This window comes from Scyliorhinus torazame, chromosome 15 (assembly GCF_047496885.1).
Source record: "Scyliorhinus torazame isolate Kashiwa2021f chromosome 15, sScyTor2.1, whole genome shotgun sequence".
NCBI classification, from domain to species: Eukaryota; Metazoa; Chordata; class Chondrichthyes; order Carcharhiniformes; family Scyliorhinidae; genus Scyliorhinus; species Scyliorhinus torazame.
The window spans coordinates 198,681,880-198,698,907 of NC_092721.1; the positions used below are offsets into that span (position 1 = coordinate 198,681,880).

The window sequence follows — 17,028 nt, forward strand, 5'->3', positions numbered from 1 at the left end:
TATACAGGGTCTTGGTGAGGCCACACCTGGAGTATTGTGTGCAGTTTTGGTCTCCTTATCTGAGGACGGATGTTCTTGCTCTAGAGGGAGTGCAGCGAAGGTTTACCAGACTGATTCCAGGGATGGGGGGACTGACGTATGAGGAGAGATTGAGTCGGTTAGGATTATATTCACTGGAGTTCAGAAGAATGAGAAGGGATCTCGTACAAACCTATAAAATTCTCTCAGGACTGGACAGGGTCGATGCAGGAAGTTCCCGATGGTGAGTGTGTCCAGAACCAGGGGTCACAGTCTGAGGATATAGGGGAGATCATTTCGGACAGAGATGAGAAATTTCTTCACCCAGAGAGTGGTCGGCCTGTGGAATTCACGACCAAAGAAAGTAGTTGAGACCAAAACATTGTGGACGGGATTCGGCGACTCCTTTGCGTCCGCCGCAATCCGGACACAATGGGTGAATCAGGTAAGAGCCCCAAATCAGGCTCCGAGCTGGGCCGATCGCGAATCACCCTACTGACTCCATCAGGCATGATCTGAATCTCGCCCTTGCTGGATGACATCCAGATCTGCATATTTAAATCAGTTTAATGGCTCAATTAAATCCCCGGATGCCCGGATTCATCCGGTGCCCGGGACTCAACGGGTGCGCCAACGAGACCTCGTAAGGCCGGCGTTTAGTCATGGTTCACACAAAATGTACCAGGTGTAACGGTACCTGGGGGGTACGGGGGAGTCTCGCCGGGGATTAGACACCCCGTGTGGTCGGGAGCAGAGCAGGGTGGTACTCTGGCACACTCTCTGGCACCCAGGCACCTTGGCACTGCCAGGCTGGCACTGACAGGGTGCCTGCATAGCACTGACAGGGTGCAAGAAGCACTGCCAGGGTGCTAGGCTGGCACTGCCAAACGTCGGGCCCGGGGGGACCGTGCCAATTGGAGAGGTCTGAGGGGGGCTTCCCAGGGCCTTGACAAGGCTGAGATTGGGGGGGGGGGGGGCAGAAATCAGTGGGGGGGCCCAATGGGGGCGGGGGAAGATCGGAACTACTGGACAAAATAGCGCCCCGATCTGCGAACAGCTGTTCCTGCTGGCAAAATCCGCTCACCAGCAGGAACTCTCTCCATGTGATGCTCGGTGGGGAGAAACTCGCAAACCAAAAACAACAGCAAAGTGCCATTGAATAGCGAGTGGGCTGATTCTTGGCGCTGAAACCGCTGAGAAACTCCCTGGCAAACACCCCCGAAAGCGGACTTAGATTTAACTCTGCTGAATTCCGCTCTGTATGTTTTCAAGAAGCTGTTAGACATAGCACTTAGGGTGAAAGACATCAAAGGATTATTAGGGAAAGGCGGGAGCAGGCTCGAAGGGCCGAATGGCCTCCACCTGTTCCTATTTTCAATGTTTTTATCAGTGTCTGTGCAGCTGCGCGATGGTCCCAAACTCTTTCCCCTCTAGTTGTATTGTAGACTGTGCTGCCCAACCCATTAGTTCAGCAATGGCAAGAGACCGTTTTGAACTTGGGAGTCTAGAAACCACCAGGAGACGAGTTAGTGGATGGACCTCAATAGACTGGTGCGACTACAAAAGCGCGAGGTGCTCAAAAACGTAAACAGTTGCAGTGGATTTGGCCTCTTTGGGAATGCAGCACTGAGAGAGTGCTGCACTGTTGAAGGCCATCTTTCGAATGAGCCATTAAACCTGCCCTCCCGAGATTCCACATCCAATATTTCAAAGTAGAGACTGACGTTCAAGCAGATTTCCTGCTCATTATCGCATCCCTCTTTGTGGAAGCTTGCTGTATGTGAATAGGCTGTTGCGTTACTCGCCCCACAACCCCACGCCCCCCCCCCCCCCTTACCCAGAAGATATGAAAGGCAACAAATGCGAATTACTCCTTTAACCAGGGTTTCTGACGATCTTCTGGTTAACCGTGAGACCCCCGCTGAGTAAGACGCCAATAATAGCATCTAAGCCAGGGCTTCCCAAACTGCGGGTCACGAGCCCCAATGGGATCACCAGCTCCAAGGTGAAACATCGCTTTGGAGTTTGGACTAATTTCTGACAGCTCCGAGGTTTAAATCAGGAGGTGGTGGCGTAGTGGTATTGTCACTGGGCTAGTAATCCAGAGACCCAGGGTGATGCTCTGGGGACCTGGGTTCGAATCCACGCCAGATGGTGACATCTGAATTCAACAAACATCTGGAATCAAAAGTCTAACCATGACTGTGAAACCATTGTCGATTGTCATAAAAACCCATCTGGTTCATTAATGTCCTTTAAGGAACAAAATCCTTACCCGGTCTGGCCTGCATGTGATTCCAGACCCGCAGAAAAGTGGTTCTCTCTTAAATGCCCTCTGAAACGGCCGAGCGAGACACTCGGGTCAAGAGCAATTAGGGACGGGCAATATGTCAGTATGAGCATCTTATTATTCAAAGAGTTCAATTCAAAGTTGCTGAAACACAGGCAGTTGGTGAGGAGCTGGCTGCACTCATGAAACCCATTAGGAGTCAATGGCTTCAGGAGGGGACATGGACAGAAATGTTTCTTCTTTTTCATTCTCTGAACCAACAACCCAGAATCTCAGAAGAAATTCTGGATAAGACCTGCATTAATTTTGGCACCTTTCACAACCTCAGGACCCTCCAAAGAAGGCTTTCAAAAGTAAACGTGGCTGACGGCATAATTTGTAAGACAGGTTCTGCACTGGGGAATGGCGTTGCATGGAGGGTGGGTAGGGGGGAGTGGGGTGCGATCGTTTGAGGGACTTATTCTGTCCTTGAGATTTGGCCAGTCCATCTCCTCGTGCCTTGTTGACATCAGCTATTACAACAGCTTGTTAACTCTTGAACAATTAACTCTGATCAGGGAGAAAGATTCCCAGATACCTCTTGTTGTTGAATGATGAGATAGGGATTCTTGCTCTTTGATGTTTGGAGTGATGAAGTTAGAGTGTGCTGTCTTGGTTCTGAAGTGCTTTGACTTTTCTGTTGACTGTAGATAGAGTAACAATCATAAACTCGGTCAGCCTCAAGGCAGTAAATGATTTGGGAGAGAGTAGGGGATAACTCCGCAACGCTGCATTTCTGACTGTTTGAAACATCTCTGGTGGATGTGAATTACATTCTTCTGAAACATCTAACTCTAAGCTGCTTGAGGCACGGGATGCTTCTTTGATCTTCTGATTTGCTTTTTTGTGTTTCTCAAGGTGAGGAATGCCTCCAAGAACCCTAAAATCATACAGAACAGAAGGAACAGCTCATCATGTCTGTGCTGACCCTTTCGCAAGAGCCATCCTTCCATTGCCCCGTAAATCTTTTGCCCTTCATGTATGTGTCCAATTCACCATATCTGCTTTCAGCAACCATTTCAGGAAATGTTTTCCTGAACACACCAACTTTCTATGTTTAGAATAGAATAGAATTCCTACAGATGGCCATTCAGCCCATCAAGTAGCACAGTGGTTAGCATTGTTGCTACACAGCGCCAGGGACCCAGGTTTGATTCCCGGCTTGGGCCACTGTCTGTGCGGAGTCTGCACGTTCTCCCCGTGTCTGCGTGGGTTTCCTCCGGGTGCTCCAGTTTCCTCCCACAAGTCCTGAGCAACGTGCTCGTTAGGTGAACTGGACATTCTGAATTCTCCCTCCGTGTACCCGAACAGGCGCCGGAATGCGACTAGGTAGTTTTCACAGTAACTTCATTGCAATGTTAATGCAAGCCTACTTGTGACACTAATAATAAAGATTTATAAGGTTTATAAATCTGTGCCAACACTCTGCAAGATCACCCTACCCAGGCCCACTCCTCTGCCCTGTCTGCTTAACTCCACCTACACTGCACATTCTTGGACACGAAGGGGCAATTTCATCATGGCCACTCTATCTAACCTGCACATCTTTGGACTGTGGGAGGAAACCAGAGCACCCGCAGGGAACCCACGCAGAAAAAAACAAAACAAAAAGAATAATGCTCTCATCTGCCCTCTGGTTTCTATAGCTAATTACCTTAAATCTGTGCTCCCTGTCAAAACCACTCAAACATGTTAATGTCTGCTAAATCCCCCCTTAATCTTCTCTGTTCTGTGGAGAACAATCTTTTTCAAAAGTAATGCCTTTCTCAACTTTCACGCCCACATTAATGTGAGCTTTAGGCATTCCTGGGTCACGTGCAAGTGGACATATATATCTTCGTCCTCACATTTCGAAATCCTCTCATTTTTTACAGAGCAGGCTATGGGTGAGCAGTCTGACCAATATCGGGAAGAATCCATGTCCAGGCTACAGAATCAGTGCTCCACTTAAATCGCTGCAGTGCTTATATTACTTATATTGCTTATATTACAGCTCTGCCTCCACAATTATTTATATTGTTCAGTGTTTAGATTATGGCACTGTTCATGTGATAGGACTGTTTATATTATAGATGGCTCAGATTCTGCTGTTTTTGCTACAGTGCTACTTTTGTCAAAGCATTCTTTATTTATTCATCTTGTGACGTTATTGTATCACAGCACTGTTTATATTTCACAAGTTTCACTTGTACGGTGCCTTTTCATAGAATTTACAGTGCCGAAAGAGGCCATTCGGCCCACCAGGTCTGCACCAGCCCTACCTAAGTCCGTACCTCCACCCTATTCCTGCACCTCTACCCTATCCCCGTAACCCCACCTAACCTTTTTTGGACACTATGGGGCAATTTAGCATGGCCAATCCACCTAACCTGCCCATCTTTGGACCGTGGGAGGAAACCGGAGCACCCGGAGGAAACCCACGCAGACACGGGGAGAACGTGCAGACTCCGCACAGACAGTGACCCAAGCCGGGAATCGAACCTGGGACTCTGGCGCTGTGAAGCAACTGTGCTAACCACTATGCCACCATGCTGCCCACTGCTACTGTGCTGCCCATATTTATTAAATGTGGGCAGCACGGTAATTTTAATTTAATAAAACACCCAGTAGCTTTCCACAAGAGGGTTCTAGGGCAAACGTTGAAATCAATGTGTGAGGAGGTTTTGCGGCAATGGACAGAAACTTTAAGGGACATCTTAAAAGAGGAGAGGAAGAGAGGTGAAGAGGTTTAAGGAGGGGATTCCAGAGCTTGGGACCCTGGCAACCTTTTCTATTTATTCGTTCGTGGGATACGGCTGTCGGTGGATAAGGACATCCCTCATTGCCCATGAGAAGGTGGTGGTGAGCTGCCTTCTTGAACCGCTGCGGTCCAGGTCGCATCGGTCCATCCACAGTGCTGTTAGGGAGGGAGTTCCAGGATTTTTCACCCAGCAAAGGTACGGCTACTAATGCTAGCTGGACACAGTGACCTATTTTGGGGTTGTTGGATATTACAGAGATAGGGATGTGGAGATGACAGATTTGGAGATGACAGAGATAGGGATTTGGAAATGACAGAGATGGGGATGTGGAGATTGCAGAGTTAAGGATGTGAGGAGGTGAGAGGTGGGGTGGGAGAGAGGATGGGCCATGAAGAGTTTTGAAAAGGAAGGTGGGATTTTTAAAAGTGAGGCATAGGCTCCCGGTTAAGCAACGTAGATCAACAAGCACAGGGCTGATGGGTGAGTGAGATATGAGTGACAGAGTTTTGGATTCCCTCAAATTAATGGAGCGTCAAATGTCAGAGCCTGGGAGGCCAATAGAAATAGGAATTGGCAAAGGAGAAAGTCCCTGGTGGGAGTAATCTATAGGTCTCCAAACAGTAGTTCCGCAGTGGAGCGTGTAATAAAGGTACGACAATAATCATACGTGATTTTAATATGCATAGAGACTGGATTAACAAAATTAGCAAGGATAGCCTTGAGGGACAATTCAATGAATGTTTTAAAGGTTGTTTCTTGGAGCAATATGTGTGGAACCAACCAGGGAGCAGGCTATTCTGGATTTGGTATTGTGAGGAGGAATTAATTAATGACCTCATCGTTAAGGATCCTCTAGGGAAGAGTGATCATAACATGCTGGAATTTCAAATTCAGTTTGAGGGTGAGAAACTGGAGTCCCACACTAGCGCTATTGAGTCAAACAAAGGTTAAACATTGGCAAGTGGACAGATTGGGCCGAGTGCACTGGGTAGGAAGACTAAAAGTTAAGACAGTTGATGAGCAATGGTAGTTTTTTGAGGAGATATTCAATTCCTCCCAATTAAAATATATCCCAGAGAGGAATAAAGAATGTAAGAGGGGAAAAACACATCCACGGCTAAGCAAGGAAGTTAAAGATAGCAGAAAGACAAAAACTAAGGTGTACCATATTGCAAAGGCCAGTAGAAGGCTGGGAGATTGGGAAACATTTAAAGGTCAACAAAGGGTTACTAAAAACAATGCCAGGTAGACATCAGTAAGGAAGTGTTTATTGGCAACTAACAAGGGTAACGTATACAGACACAGAGTCTTTATATAGCTCTAATATAGTGGATGGTTGCATTATATTCCGGATTCTCCGGTCCCCCAGTGTGTGTTTCTTGGCAGTGCGCCATTCTCTAATCCCACTGCTTGCCAATAGGACCTTCCACTGAAGTCACCCCACACCGCCGGGAAATCCGTGGGCGGGTATGCACTGCCGGAGGGAACAGTGAATCGCAAGAGCCGGAATTGCATAAAATAAGATTAATAATAATAGCCATTTCTGCTCTTTCACTGTTTTAGACTTCAGCTTGCAGCATTGTTTTAATTTGTTTTATCATGCTGTGGTCATGTTATTGCTTTTCCTGCTTGCATTTTCTTATATTTGTTCACATGATGTGAACGTTTCTGATTATTTATCCCTCGATAAATAGGGAACGTAATAGGGCAGCACGGTAGCACAAGTGAATAGCACTGTGGCTTCACAGCTCCAGGGTCCCAGGTTCAATTCCCTGCTGGGTCACTGTCTGTGCGGAGTCTGCACGCTCTCCCCGTGTGTGCGTGGGTTTCCTCCGGGTGCTCCGGTTTCCTCCCCCAGTCCAAAGACGTGCAAGTTAGGTGGATTGGCTATGCTAAATTGCCCTTAGTGACCAGGAGGGGTTACGGGGATAGGGTGGAAGTGAGGGCTTAAGTGGGGCTTAACAAGGGGCTGATTTAGCACAGGGCTAAATCGCTGGCTTTTAAAGCAGACCAAGCAGGCCAGCAGCACGGTTCAATTCCCGTACCAGCCTCCCCGAACAGGCGCCGGAATGTGGCGACTAGGGGCTTTTCACAGTAACTTCATTTGAAGCTTACTTGTGACAATAAGTGATTTTCATTTTTAAGTGGGTCGGTGCAGACTCGATGGGCCAAATGGCCTCCTTCTGCACTGTATGTTCGATGTTCTATGTTCTAATTACCCTTGAAATTGGTGTTGAGTCACCTTCTTGGCAACTGAGTGGCATGCTAGGCCATTTCAGAGGGCAGTCAAGAGTCACATGTAGGCCAGGTCAGGTAAAGGCGGCGGATTTCCTTCCCTAAAGGACCTTGGTGAGCCATATATGTTTCTACAACCATCCAGTCATTTATAGTCCCCATACTGATTGTAGTTTTTTTATTCCAGATTTACTTAATTGAATTTACATTCCCCTATTGCCTTGGTGGGATTTGAACTTTTGTCTCTGGATCATTAGTCGAGGCCTCCGGATTATCTATCCAGTGACATAGCCCCGCTGTTACCATTTCCTTATGTGGATATAGGTGCTGTCTCCTGATATGGTCTGTTTTTTTTATGACAAGTTTATAAGGCAGGAGAATGGGGATGAGAAACATATATAAGAATAATATAATAATAATCGCTTCTTGTCACAAATAGGCTTCAATGAAGTTCCTGTGAAAAACCCCTAGTCGCCACATTCCGGCCCCTGTTCGGGGAGGCCGGTACGGGAATTGAACCCGCGTTGCTGCCTTGTTCTGCATTACAAGCCAGCTGTTTAGCCCACTGTTCTAAATATATATCATTGAATGACGGGCCAGACTCGATGGGCTGAATGGCCTAATTCTGCTCCTATGTCTTATAGTCTATGGTCTTATCATAGCTCTATTATAGCCTGTAGCAATACATTGAGAATGAGCACATAAGATTTCTATTATAGCATTCTTATAAAACAACATTCCCAACATCCGCCATTTAGAGGGACAAAGGCAGCAGATACCAGGGAACCCCACCACCTGGAGGTTCCCCTCCAAGTCACTCACCATCCTGATTTGGAAATATATCGGCCGTTCCTTCACTGTCACTGGGTCAAAATCCTGGAACTCCCTAACAGCACAGTGGGTGTGCCTACACCACTTGGACTGCAGCGGATTAAGCAGGCGGCTTACCACCACCTTCTCGAGGACAGTGGGTAATAAATGCTGGCCTAGCCAGCGATATCCACATGACATGAACAAACCCCAAAACACCTCTGTTCCAGCTGTTATTACATTGATGTTTATACAAGCATGCCATTGTTCATATTAGTGCTGTTTATACATAATGCAAATTGTTGTTTATAGTATGAGATTCATTGTACATGATTGTTTTGTTAATGTTGTAGCGTTGATTATTCTATAGCTGAATATATATTGGAGCTTTACAGATACATTACAGCTCTGTTTCTGAGATTTGGTTCCTACATTGCACAGTAAAAGACCATTCAGTCCGATGGGTCAATGCTGGTGTTTATGGTCCACATGAGCTTTCTCCTGTTCTAATTCATTTCACCCTATCAAGTTAATCTTTTATTATTTTCTCCCATATGTATTTATGTAACTGCCCCTTAAATTAATCTATGCCGTTCACCTCAACCGTTCCCTGTAGTAGTGAGTTCCACATTCTCAGGACTCTCTGGGTAATTATGTCTTCCCTGCATTCCTTGCTGGGTTTATTAATGACTGTTTTTTAATGATGCAATTTGATTTTGGTTCCCTCTATTCTCCTACAAGTGGAAACAATTTCTCTCTCTGGGGTACCAGGGGGTTGGAGAGTGGCAAATGTCGTGCCCCTGTTCAAAAAAGGGAATAGGGATAACCCTGGGAATTACAGGCCAGTTAGTCTTACTTCGGTGGTAGGCAAAGTAATGGGAAGGGTACTGAGGGATAGGATTTCTGAGCATCTGGAAAGACACTGCTTGATTAGGGATAGTCAGCACGGAATTGTGAGGGGTAGGTCTTGCCTCACAAGTCTTATGGACTTCTTTGAGGAGGTGACCAAGCACGTGGATGAAGGTAAAGCAGTGGATGTAGTGTACATGGATTTTAGTAAGGCATTTGATAAGGTTCCCCATGGTAGGCTTATGCAGAAAGTAAGGAGGCATGGGATAGTGGGAAATTTGGCCAGTTGGATAATGAACTGGCTAACCGATAGAAGTCAGAGAGTGGTGGTGGATAGCAAATATTCAGCCTGGAGCCCAGTTACCAGTGGGGTACCACAGGGATCAGTTCTGGGTCCTCTGCTGTCTGTGATTTTCATTAATGACTTGGATGAGGGAGTTGAAGGGTGGGTCAGTAAATTTGCAGATGATACGAAGATTGGTGGAGTTGTGGATAGTGAGGAGGGCTGTTGTCAGCTGCAAATAGACATAGATAGGATGCAGAGCTGGGCTGAGAAGTGGCAGATGGAGTTTAACCCTGAAAAGTGTGAGGTTGTCCATTTTGGAAGGACATATATGAATGCGGAATACAGGGTTAACGGTAGGGTTCTTGGCAATGTGGAGGAGCAGAGAGATCTTGGGGTCTATGTTCATAGACCTTTGAAAGTTGCTCCTCAAGTGGATAGAGCTGTGAAGAAGGCCTATGGTGTGCTAGCGTTCATTAGCAGAGGGATTGAATTTAAGAGCCGTGAGGTGATGATGTAGCTGTACAAAACCTTGGTAAGGCCACATTTGGAGTACTGTATGCAGTTCTGGTCGCCTCATTTTAGGAAGGATGTGGAAGCTTTGGAAAAGGTGCAAAGGAGATTTACCAGGATGTTTCCTGGAATGGAGAGTAGGTCTTACAAGGAAAGGTTGAGGGTGCTAGGCCATTTCTCATTAGAACGGAGAAGGATGAGGGGCGACTTGATAGAAGTTTATAAGATGATCAGGGGAATAGATAGAGTAGACAGTCAGAGACTTTTTCCCCGGGTGGAACAAACCATTACAAGGGGACATAAATTTAAGGTGAATGGTGGAAGATATAGGAGAGGTAGGTTCTTTACCCAGAGAGTAGTGGGGGCATGGAATGCACTGCCTGTGGAAGTAGTTGAGTCGGAAACATTAGGGACCTTCAAGCGGCTATTGGATAGGTACATGGATTACGGTAGAATGATGGGGTGTAGATTAATTTGTTCTTAATCTAGGACAAAAGTTCAGCACAACATCGTGGGCCGAAGGGCCTGTTCTGTGCTGTATTTCCTGTGTTCTGTGTTCATTCATAGTGTGGATTTTATGGTGCTGTGATTTACCCGTCTCCACCCCCCCCCCATCACCATTCCTGACTAAAACGTTGGCGGGAACCCAACTCTCAGTCCTGATGGCTGGCAGCAATGAAAATTACTTTAAGTTGAGACATCCCCACCATCTCGGGAGGAAGCCTTGCCTCTGAGAACTGCCGCCAATTGTATGGCCAGCAGCTCTGTAGCCTCAGTAGCGCCAATTGGCAGCAGTGGCCATTGCTGATACTACAGGCAGTCCCATCATGATGAGGAGAGCAGGCAAGGTCAGGGTAGGGTTGGGGTAAGGGAGGCGGTGTCTCAGCGAGGGTGCACTGAGAGACTGGCTTTCAGAAGTCAAGGGTGGGGGTTGGGGGGTGAGAGTGGTCTTTTGGGGAGGGAGCGATGGGTGCCTCCAATCGGCCCAGGGAACCCTGAAGGAGGTCATCTTTCCCACCAACCTCACCGCCAACGGATACAATGGGAAATCCCATTGACCAGCCGCTGGAACAGAGAATCCGGCGACCAGCGCCATCGGGAAACCCGTAGCTGGGGAGGCGGAGAATTCGCCCCGTAGTTTTTAATATCCCAATCAGGTCACTCCTCAACCTCTGTTTTCTTCAGAATAAAGCTCCAGCCTGGTTAAGCTTCTTGCAGTAGAAGTAATGTCATCTACTTCTAATGATAGTGAATAATATAATGCTTTTAATTATATATTCCATTCCTCGGAATTGTTTGATGTTTATATTGCAGCATGTCGAACATTCCTTCTCTCTCTCTCTCTCTCTCCCGATGTTAGAGTGCTGTTTAAATCTGGTTAAGTTTCTATTATAATTGTATCTGATTTTGTTATAACCATCTCACTGAGTTCCTATTATTCTTTGCAGAAACTATGGGGCATTTTCATCTCCTTCTGGTGGCTGTAGCTGTTCACAGTGTGACAACTACTTCCCGACCAATGGATTTTTCGCCTTGCCAGACGGTGAGTACCAAGAATACCTTCCCTAAAGGACGTGAGTGAACCATTGACAATCGACAATGGTTTCATGGCCAGCAGTAGACTTTTAATTCCAGATTTTTAATGAATTCAAATTTCACCCTCTGCAGTTGTGGGATTCGAACCTAGGCCCCAGAGCATTACCCTGGGTCCCTGGATTGCTAGTGACAATGCGGCATGTGCTGCAGTGGTTAACACTGGGACTACAGCGCTGAAGACCCGGGTTTGAATCCCGGTCCTGGGTTACTGTCCGTGTGGAGTTTGCACATTCTACTGGGCTGTTTAGCACAGGGCTACTGGGGCTGTTAAGCACAGGGCTAAATCGCTGGCTTTGAAAGCAGACCAAGGCAGGCCAGCAGCACGGTTCAATTCCCGTACCAGCCTCCCCGAACAGGCGCTGGGATGTGGCAACTAGGGGCTTTTCGCAGTAACTTCATTTGAAGCCTACTTGTGACAATAAGCGATTTTCATTTCATTTTCATTCATTTTATTTCATTTCATTTCACAATGACACAATGTCACCGTCGAATAGAATTGATGCATATAGGGGCAGCGCCGTGGCACAGTGGTTAGCACAGCTGCCTCACAGCGCCAAGGATCCGGGTTCAACCCCAGCCCCGGGTCACTGTCCGTGTGGAGTTTGCACATTCTCCCCGTGTCTGCGTGGGTCTCGCCCCCACAACCCAAAGATGTGCAGGGTTAGGTGGATTGGCCACGCTAAATTGCTCCTTAATTGGAAAAGAAAAGAATTCGGTGCTTTAAAAAAAAAGAATTGATTCATTTAAGGGGAAGTTGGTTAAGCAGCTGAGAGAGAAAAGGTCACATTGATGAGGCTAGGTGGGAAAAGGCTCAAAGTGTGTAAACACTAGCATGGACCAGTTGGCTGAATGGTCTGTTCCCGTGCTGCCATTCTCTGTAACTGTTATAATCCTCGCGGAGATCACTACATCAGGACTATCAGATTCCCGGTGAACTGAATACGAGTTTCCCGGTAATAGGGGTGAGGCTTCCCCTTAACAGGGGGTTAGATCATTGGTATAAAATCCCCAACCTGGGTGCAGATCGAGGAGGGAGACCCTTCGTGGAGTGGAGATTCTTGTGTACCGTAAATAAACCTAACCTTTGGTTTCTACCGGCTCGGTCCAGATTCTACAGCAACAAGGAGTCGGAGAGCGCTAAATAAGGGAATGGGTTGAGAGTGGTGACTTTGACTGTAAATTGGCAGTATCGCCAAGAACTAAAAGCATTAAGCTCAGGGCTGACACTGTTTGCTTTTATGCAGCTTGACATCCAATGCAAAGATGACACTGTTCAACACAAAATAATGTAGTTCATGTAATTGAGAGTTTAGTGAGGAAGCTGAGCACAATACAGAGAATAGCATTGAGTAACAATGGGGGAATACCCAAGATCGTAATCGAATGCCATTTCATTCCAGTGAGCAGGTGACAATTACAACAGGATGTTGGTTCTTTTGAAATGGGGCTATCAAACTCCTGGGTGGATTTCACATGGAAAGAAAGACTTGCATTTAGACTGTGTCTTTCATCACCACAGGATCTGTCAACACATTTTAGAGCCAATGAGAGAGGCGTTGTCATTGTTGTAATGTCGGAAATGAAGCAGCCAATTTGCGTACCAATCTCTCATATACACTCAGAGCCGTGATAGTGACTACTAGGGGCTTTTCACAGTAACTTCACTAAAGCCTACGTGTGACAATAAGTGATTATTATTATTATATTAATAACTGCATTTAGGTGGCGGGGTAAAGATCGAGCAGCACACTGGGGAGAACAACCCTGTTCTTTCTTTAAAATAGTGTCAATGTTTGGGTTGCTGAAGGTAAGCAGACAGCGCAGCAGGCAGCAAAGAAGGCAGCAAAAATGGTATGTTGGCCCTTCATGGTGAGAGGATTCGGGCACAGGAGCCCGGGCAGCACGGTAGCACAGTGGTTAGCACAGTTGCCTCACCGCTCCAGGGTCCCAGGTTCGATTCCTGGCTTGGGTCACAGTCTGTGCGGAGTCGGCACGTACTCCCCGTGTCTGCGTGGGTTTCCTCCGGGGGTTCCGGTTTCCTCCCACAGTCCAAAGATGTGCATGTTTAGGTGGATTGGCCATGATAAATTGCCCCTTAGTGTCCAGAAAGGGTAGGTGGGGTTACTGGGTTACGGGGATAGGGTGGAGGCGTGGGCGTTGAGTAGGGTGCTCTTTCCAAGGGCCGGTGCAGGCTCGATGGGCTGAATGGCCTCCTTCTGCACTGCAAATTCTGTGATTCTATGTCTTGCTGCAATTATACATGGACTTTGTTGAGATTACACCTGGAATATTGTGTGCAGACTTGGTCTCCTTCTCCGAGGAAGGATGCTCTTGCTCTAGGTGGAGTGCAGCGAAAGTTTACCAGGCTAATTTCTGGCATGGGCGGACTGACGTCTGAGGAGAGACTTTATTTTGCTTTTTGTCCATGGGATGTGGGCGTCGCTGGCTGGGCCAGGATTTTCTCCCCATCCCTGAGGGCATTTCAGAGTCCACCACATTGCTGTGGGTCTGGAGTCACATGTAGGCCAGACCAGGTAAGGATGGCAGATTTCCCTCCCTAAAGGTCATTGGTGAACCAGATGGGTTTTAACAATGGTTTCGTGGTTGTCCATCGACTTTCAATTCCAGGGGCGGGATTCTCCGTTAGCCAATGCCAAAATCGGGAAAGACGATTGGGCGGAGAATTTGTTCTGACGCCGAAATTGGGGCAGGTGCCGATTTGATGGCAAATCGCAATGCTCCGTCACCTGGACAGCGACGTCAATGCGTTCCGGAACTCGCGTACGGTAGACACCATTTGCTTATCATTAGCGGGTCCAATCCGGCATTCTCCGGGGCCTCCGTGATCCTCCGTCTCCGATGGGCCGAGTTCCCGATGGCGCTGTCCACTTGTGCTTCTAAAAATTGTGAAACCGGTGCGGCAGCTGCTGAGGGAGAGAGGGGGGGTACGGAAAGTGTCCAACATCGCTGACAGTTGTGCCGCTGGCCAGGGGGGGAGGACTTCTGCCAGGGCCGGGGGGGGGGGGGGGGGGAGTTGTGGGGGGGGGGGGGTGGCCAGGGGGTGTGGGCTGTGCGGTCGTGGTGGACGGGCACGGAACACCATTGCCGCAGCCGGCAAGGCAGCCACGCAGCTGCGCACTCCGCTAACAGCCCACTTTGAACCCAGTGCTACGGGTCGTATAGGTGTCCCCCCCCACGGCACTCCCCTGGGTGCCCTCTGACCCCCGCTGGCCCATCAGCTGTTTGGGCACGTTCCAGCACAACCAGTGCCATCCTGATGGCTGGGACGACTGTGTGTTGGGAGTGTAATGTGTATAATGTGGCTGCAGCTTGTCAACCTCCCGAGTGTCAATTACGGACCCGGCGAATCCAGCACCGTTTTCAGTGGAATCGAGCGAGTTCCACGCGGCACCGGTGCTAACCCCTCAACGGTAGCGGAAGTGGTCCAGGTGCGGCGACAGATTTTCTGTCGTGAAAGTCCACGGATTCTGTGTTGGGGTCAACACTTAGTCTCAGAAACAGAAAATCAAGCCCCAGATTTTAATTGAATTCAAATTTCCCCAGACTGTTACCCTGGATCTCTGGATTACTTCTCCAGTGACAAAAGCACTAATAATAATCTTTATTATTGTCACAAGTAGGCTCACACTAACACTGCAATGAAATTACTCTGAAAAGCCCCTAGTCGCCACATTCCGGCAGTTCGGCTGCACAGAGGGAGAATTCAGAATGTCCAATTCACCTAACAAGCACGTCTTTCGGGACTTGTGGAGGGAAACCGGAGCACCCGGAGGAAACCCACGCAGACACGGGGAAAACGTGCAGACTCCGCACAGACAGTGACCCAAGCTGGGAATCGGACCCAGGACCCTGGAGCTGTGAAGCAGCAGTGCTTACCACTGTGCTACTGTGCCACCACTGCCTTCCCATCCGAGCCGGTTAGGATTATATTCACTGGAGTTGAGAATGAGGCAGGATCTCATAGAAACGTATACAATTCTAGCAGGAGTAGACAGGGTAGATGCAGGAAGGATGTTCCCGATAGTGAGGGAGCCCAGAACCAGGGGTCACAGACTGAGGGTATGAGGTAGTCCATTTAGGGTTGATGTGAGGAGACATGTCTTCATCCAGAGAGTGGTGAGCCTGTGGAATTCGTTATCAGAGGAAGTAGTTGAGGCCAAAACATTGTGGGCTGGATTATTCCACCCCGCCCGCCGCAAGATAGCCATGGGCGGGACGCGGACCGTGTAAAGGTCCATTGACCTCGGGCAGGAATGTTGCTGGGCAGTTATGGCCGGGGAATCCCGGAGTTAGATATAGCCCTTGGGGTGAAAGGGTTAAAAAGATATCCGAGAAGACAGGATTAGGCTACTGAGTTGAAAGACCAGCTATACATAGATCCATCGAAGATAGGAGCAGGAGGAGGCCTGCTCCACCATTTATCACGATCATGGCTGATCATCCAACTCAATGGCCTAATCCTGCTGTCTCCCCATAGCCTTTGATTCCATTCTCCCCAAGTGCTATATCCAGCCGCCTCTTGAATATATTCAATGTTTTAGCATCAACTACTTCCTGTGGTAATGAATTCCATAGGCTCACCACTCTTTGGGTGAAGAAATGTCTCCTTATCTCTGTCCGAAATGGTTTACCCTGAATCCTCAGACTGTGACTCCTGGTTCTGGACACACCCATCATTGGTAACATCTTCCCTGCATCTACTCTGTCTAGTCCTGTTAAAATGTTATAAGTCTCTATGAGATGCCCCTCATTCTTCTGAACTCCAGCGAGAACAATCCCAACCTCGTCAATCTCTCCTCATATGACAGTCCCGCCATCCCTGGAATCAGTCTGGTAAACCTTCGCTGCACTCCCTCGAGAGCAAGAACATCCGTCCTCAGATAAGGAGACCAAAACTGCCCACAATACTCCAGGTGTGGCCTCACCAAGGCCCTGTACAATTGCAGCAACACATCGCTGCTTCTATACTCGAAACCTCTCGCAATGAAGGCCAACATATCATTAGCCTTCTTTACCGCCTGCTGCACCTGCATGCTTACCTTCAGCGAATGGTGCCCAAGGACACCCAGGTCCCGCTGCACACTCCCCTCTCCCAATTTACACCCATTCAGGTAGTAATCTGCCTTCCTGTTTTTGCTTCCAAAATGAATAACCTCACACTTATCCAAATCATACTGCATCTGCCATTGGTTTGCCCACTTGCCCAACCTGTCCAGAGCTTGCTGTAGGATCCCTGCATCCTCGTCACAATTCACCCACCCACCTAATTTGGTATCATTGGCAAACTTTGAGGTGTTACATTTTGTTCCCTCATCCAAATCGTTAATATATATTGTGAAAAGCTGGGGTCCCAGCACCGATCCCTATGGTACCACAATTGGTTACTGCCTACCCATTTGAAAAGGACCCATGAATCCCTGCTCTTTGTTTCCTCTCTGCCAACCAGTTTTCTATCCACCTCAATACATTTCCCCCAATCCCATGCCCTTTAATTTTGCACAATAATCTCTTATGCGGGACTTTGTCAAACGCCTTCTGAAAGTCCAAATATACCACATCGACTGGCTCCCCCTTGTCGACTGTACTGGTTACCTCTTCAAAGAATTTCAACAGATTTGTCAAGCATGATTTTC

General features: G+C 47.9%; 1 protein-coding gene across 2 annotated transcripts in view; it reads left to right on the plus strand.

Moving 5' to 3' along the window:
- The window catches only part of LOC140392108 (transforming growth factor beta activator LRRC32-like), a 39,182-nt gene that overhangs the window by 10,086 nt on the left and 12,068 nt on the right, over nt 1-17,028 (plus strand). For both annotated transcript variants that reach the window (XM_072477397.1, XM_072477398.1), the window contains exon 2: nt 11,227-11,321. In XM_072477397.1, the coding sequence (XP_072333498.1) occupies nt 11,232-11,321 (90 nt within the window). In that variant the 5' untranslated portion in view covers nt 11,227-11,231. The remainder of the gene's footprint in view (nt 1-11,226; nt 11,322-17,028) is intronic.